At 35.1% G+C, this 6,067-nt stretch overlaps 1 protein-coding gene across 1 annotated transcript; it reads right to left on the reverse strand.

Moving 5' to 3' along the window:
• Positions 1-4,659: 4,659 nt before the first annotated feature.
• Positions 4,660-5,418, reverse strand: LOC138334597 (uncharacterized). The gene has a single exon (XM_069283242.1). It carries the CDS (start codon positions 5,416-5,418, stop codon positions 4,660-4,662), a length of 759 nt encoding a protein of 252 aa, XP_069139343.1.
• Between the last annotated feature and the right edge of the window lie 649 nt (positions 5,419-6,067).

Below are 6,067 nucleotides of genomic sequence, written 5' to 3' on the forward strand. Positions count from 1 at the left end.
TTCAGATTGTCGAAAGGCCCTTCCGCTTACCATGGAAAATGTATTCTCGGAATGCATTTTCATAACGGGATTATATTACTAGGGTGTGCATTCATGATCATATATATACAGTATACAATTGACTAGGTATCGATTTTAGGGTCGCACATGTACATTTACAAATGTTACAAATGTACGTACATGTATATACGTACAAGATTGAACATTGAATTCGTGTTTCGTCATTTGCAGTTCTCTCATTTTATAGTTCATGCATATAATAAAGATATAAAGAATGAAAATATTTCACTTCCAGTTATCTATATTCAAATTAAGTCAATTATGCATAATCATTGATGATAACAACGGTGAAGATAGTGATGCATATGCATACATGTACATTTGTATATACATGTACACCGAAGATTACTTTTACGTAGAAAAATTGTATTTGTAACCGGTGTAAGAAATAATGTTATTTGATCACATTTCACATCAAGCAACTCTGCTGTAATTCACCGTTACAAATTTCACAAATATTTATTCGTACAATGTATAAGTGTAATAAGCTAATTCATTCCAACGTAATCTATAGAAAAGCATATTGTAAACATCAAAACTTTGAAATACGACAGTACGTGAAATGTACTGTCACATTGTACGGGGCACAGGTAAGTTGGGTATAAAGGTAATCTCCCTCCCAAGAAGGTGTTAATTACACGTGAACTCCGCCCGTGGCCTGCGACAGGGGGTCGACACAAGGTAACACCTGTCGTGACCTAAATACATGTACAGGTAAAATACCCGTGCGCGTCACGCTGGGAATTGAAGAGATTCCAGGTACAAATAACAACGAGCACATGTGAGAAGGTGACTGTCCAATTTTTATTGATATATCCGTGTCTGATTTAACACGCGTACAGTACATGTACGTGTGAAGGCTTACAATGTAACGTACCTGCACAGTTCGAGTAGGTATACTCGTACATTACGAACATTATTGTATGTGAAGAAATGCAAACGTTTACATCTTTTTATTCCATTTTCCATTTTCATATAAATACGAGTACTTATTAATTGCGTTTAAATAATATGTACATGTAGATGCCAAATCTCACCTCTTCCCGTGTTCAAACTCTTCACGTTAATGAATATTATACTTCACGAATTTATTTACAAATCTCCCGATGTTCTTCGTACATTGATAATATTTAACATAACAAGAATAATATTATGCAGCGTGTCTGTAATAACGTTTTTATATTTTTATTATCTGTTTTAGCTATTTTCTTGTTTAATCTTTCAGTTGTCGTGGATTTTTTCTAAAATAATGCTTTTGACATTAATGTTCTGTAAGACAGTTTCGTTAATATTTGAATTGCTTTCGCAGAAATAAAAATAACAGCTAGAAACATATATGATATATGTTTTTGATAATAATAATATAAAAAGGGAAAATCACATTAAGTTTTGATAATTAATACATTTATTATTTCTGTAAATTGACTGAATGATTTAAATACGAAGTATTTCAGAACGTTTTAACGGATCGGAGCGCCATGTATACGATCTTGTTACTGTACATATTTTTATTTCAACCACATCTAACAAATATATATACAACCAAAAGCGATATAAAATACAATACAATACACTTTATTTGTTATTTCATAGATGTTATAATGATCGCTTCTACACGAAGCGGTAAACGTAATATCTTAGGAGAAAAGTAATGAACATTAAATCCGGATCGTCTAAGCGTCTCACCGGCATTTGGTTCTATTTTTAGTGGTTTACGTTAGCGGAAGTGGATCCTGCTAACGATTAACGCAGACGATTTCTAACGCAAACGATTATAAACGCAACTAACGATTAACGATTGCTAACGCAAACGATAACGATTAACGATAAACGATTGCTAACGCTAACGATTGCTAACGGAAATAACGCAAACGCAAACGAAACGCAAATTTGGGAACGTTAAACGGTTCAGGTACTGTATATATCTCCGCCATTGAGCATTCGGCTGTAAAAAAAAATCCCAAAGGGATCTTGGCGTCCACCTAGAATGACAATGGAAAGCGGATTCTTTTCTCTGCTTTTTAAACTTCAATTATCGGTCATCTTATTATCCTAATTATTGGTATGCATTATGTACATCTATTTATAATCATAAAAAATCTAATTGTACACTGTATGTGGAGCCAATATATATGAAATTTGCTAATAATTTTAGTAAAAGTAAAAAATCGAAGTAAAATTTATCATTAGTTATGTCGCACAACTGTACTTCAAAAAAGGTCATGTTATCTCGTAACAATGGGTCAAGAAGAGCATTAAGGCATTATATGATTAGTTTTATTGAAGATACGCAATCAAAATAATTATCTTGAATCCGTATGCATGACCTCTCTTAGAAACTCTTTACTTCACAAGCAAGAGTCGGTATACAGAACCTGACGCAAGTATTCAGACATATTTATTTTCATATGTCACGCATTTTGACTTTCCTATTGATTTTCACGAATCCGTTTCCAACAAATGTTCCTTATATTTCGTGCGAACGTCGAAAAATATTTACAAATTCCTTAGATTTTATTTTATGATTTCCCGTTGTTTATTTCAAGATATGTTACATTTTTTAAAGTTCATAAGTGGAATAAGTAAGAATAAATTGGCGTCAAAGTTTTATTTAACTGCACGTAACGAAGCAAAACTATTTCAAACATAACCGAAGAAGGTATAATTTTCTACAATCTTTTGCAATTTCAAGAAAATCTATTTGAAACAAAAACAATTGATGATGAAATGAAAATTTGTTAAAATGCATGAAATATAAAGTGAACTATGGCGTATCCGAATACTAACATGTCCAGTCTCTGTATATCACGGAACTCGTGAAAACTGGAGCCGCTTCCCAACATTGGATGATTCCATTAGATACTGTACACGTATCTCAATATTTCAATTGCGACCGCCATATAAGATCGGAGATAGGATATAGCAGTTGGTCTTCTGGGATTTTGAAATAAAACAAAGGTTTGTTTAATCTGCTCACTAATTTAATTACAAAACTGATTAACAATGAAATGGACGTGCAGTGAGAGAAGAGCGAGCTATGGTGTGTACGCCTCCAGTGGAGCGTGTCGTCTGCTCGGCTCAAAACTAAAGGTGATGTTGCAATGGACAAGTTCAGACATCTAATAAGATCCCTTCTGCAAAAGTAAAATGAAAATAGGTTATTTTGTGTAATTTATTGATATTTATTTTCAAACAATTATCTCCCAGAGGGGGAGAAACTATACAATTAAAACAATACAAAGTCTCTTCTTTTACAAATGTCCGACATCTTAAACCATCATCAGACACATGGAAACAAGAACGAGACAGCTATATGAAATCCGTCTTCGACATCCAATTGCTATTTTATCTAGCTGGCTTTTCTTCTTATGTGTTGTCTGAGGATGACCATAATGCCAAAATGTGTAACAGAAGTTATTTGTATTGTTTTAATTTTAGGTATTTAACCGAAGCCTAAGATATTCACGTACTTCGTAAGGTCTGAAACCTATTTATCACATATTCCGCCTGATGTCCAGTCACTTTACCCCTGTGAAATTTCCATTTCATATACTAATATATGTCACTAGTATTATATTAAAGCGCTTTTCATGGACTGAAGTAAACAATGACTTGACGTCAAGATTCGAGGACTTTGTCGAGATGAACTGTTTACGAATTTCATTCATATGATATTTTATGAAACTTGATATCGACACTCCTTTCATAGAATTTCTTATGAAATGAACGCTCGTTTAAGATCCCATATGTTTCTGCTAAGGTCCCATAGCCTTGTCGTAAAGTGAAATCGTATATTCTTTGAAGCAGTTATTACATTATACTGTGTTACTAAGTTAGGTGATATTGTATTATTATTTTTTTTACGAATTTCATTCATATGATATTTTATGAATCTTGTCATCGACAATAATTAGAATTTCATATGAAATGAACGCTCGTTTAAGATCCCATATGTTTCTGCTAAGGTCCCATAGCCTTGTCGTAAAGTGAAATCGTATATTCTTTGGAGCAGTTAATAAAAAAGTCAGTGGATAAAAAAAGTCAGTAAGAGTAAACCCTGGAATGTCGTGGACGTAAGTGTACGTTATACGGTGTTACTTTGTTAGGTGATATTGTATTATTATTTTTTTCCCAAATTGGTCACATATCCTCGATAACCATGTATACATATAGGATATGAAATGCATTTCCATTTCATATGAGATTTTAGGAAACGAATGTGAGAATATTTTACTTTTTGGAACTTAGTGTCAGCACATTTAATGAAATCGTTCCAGGTTATATTATACTAGTGACACATTACACCAGCGAAGTCACTAAATATCAGGTTGACTATGTGATAAATACACACGAGCAGACACAAATTTATATTTGTCGCATAAAAACTATTGCTCACGTTGTTTATAGCAAACCTTTAGGTCCTTATATTTTGAAAACCATATTATAAAACGATTTTAGAATAATGATGCTAACTGTCGATGAAATCAAAGTCGATAACAAGGTAAATACATTTTAGAGGAAGCGACGGATCGAAAACAAGTTATCTTGCAGACAATATGACAATAATTTCTCCGTGTGTTTTATAGATATAAGAAAGTTTTAGTTTACCTTGCTCATGCCTTTTCCGAACATTCCCCCCATTCCTCCAAATCCCTTTCGGCCCCATCCGTTCCCGTATCCGTTCCCGTATCCGTTTCCGTATCCATATCCGTTCCCGTATCTGTTTCCGTATCCATATCCGTTTCCATATCCATATCCGTTTCCATAGCCACCGCCCATTCTCCATCCTCCGTAACCACCCATCATACCATTATTCATCATGTTACCCCATCCGTAGCCGTTGCCCATTCCCATGAAAGCTCTTCCGTAACCTCCCATGCCTGGGTAGTAAGAGTTGCCCCACATGCTGTTCATACCGCCATATGGGTAACCTCCGTATCCCATCATTCTTCCACCCCATCCGTAACCATTTCCGTACCCATTCATCATGCCTCCCATCATGGGGTTTCCATATCCACCTCCCATCACGTTTCCATACCCCATCATGCTGTATCCCATTGGATACCCCCAGCCATATCCTCTTCCCATCATATTTCCCATATTTCCGAAACCTCCGAACGTGTTTCCGAAACCACTCATCATGTTTCCCATTCCCCATCTTGGGCGATATCCGTATCCCATCATGCTGCCTCCGAACATCCCGTTTCCTCCGTATGGGCCATATCCCATGTTTCCCCAGCCTCGTCCATAACCGTTCATGGACCAGCCGCCATTGTTGTAGCCCTTGTAACTGCCTTTGTAAGAGTCTGCGAGGCTTAGGCCCACCACGCAAAGGATTACTGCAGCTTGTTTCAGCATCTTGCTGGGATTTTACGATGTATCTGTCAATATAAATATAAGGCATTATCATACTGAGACTTTTTTCCGTTTAGCCGGTGGTTTTCGTGGGTCAAAATTTTCGCGATTTGATCTGAAAACAAGGATATCAAATGTTCGTTGTTTTGGATTTTTGCGGTCTCGCTTTAAAAGTACATGTTTATATGTATATGATTCAACTCTATTTAAATATTTCGCGGATCAAATTTTCACGATTATAGCAATGTCCCGCGAAATCGTGAAAATATCATCCCCGTGAAATTAACCGGCAATAAGTTGCTACACTCCTGGCGAATAGTATGTTTTCTCTTTCAAAAACATGAGCAGACGAATCTGTATTTTTCTTCAGTTACAAAATTTACTTTACACCATTGCCGTCATTGAAAAGTTTGAGAGCTTTTTATTTCACTTCAAGATAAAAATATTAAAATTAAGTGATTGCGTCCCGTGTGTTAATTAGACATACATTTACATAAGTGAACACCGACAATGGTTCAAGTGATGAATATCGTTAATGCTCTGTCGGCGGGAGGAGCATCTTAAAATAATTCATCACAAAACGTAACAAACCTTAATAAACGATAATGATGAAATAATTATATATAAAAAGTGTTTTTATAATTTCTATATT

The sequence above is a fragment of the Argopecten irradians genome, chromosome 11, assembly GCF_041381155.1.
Source record: "Argopecten irradians isolate NY chromosome 11, Ai_NY, whole genome shotgun sequence".
Classification (NCBI taxonomy): domain Eukaryota; kingdom Metazoa; phylum Mollusca; class Bivalvia; order Pectinida; family Pectinidae; genus Argopecten; species Argopecten irradians.

Bases quoted from the DNA above. Each gene is read 5' to 3' on its own strand.
- LOC138334597 (XM_069283242.1), bottom strand. From the start codon at position 5,418: ATGCTGAAACAAGCTGCAGTAATCCTTTGCGTGGTGGGCCTAAGCCTC.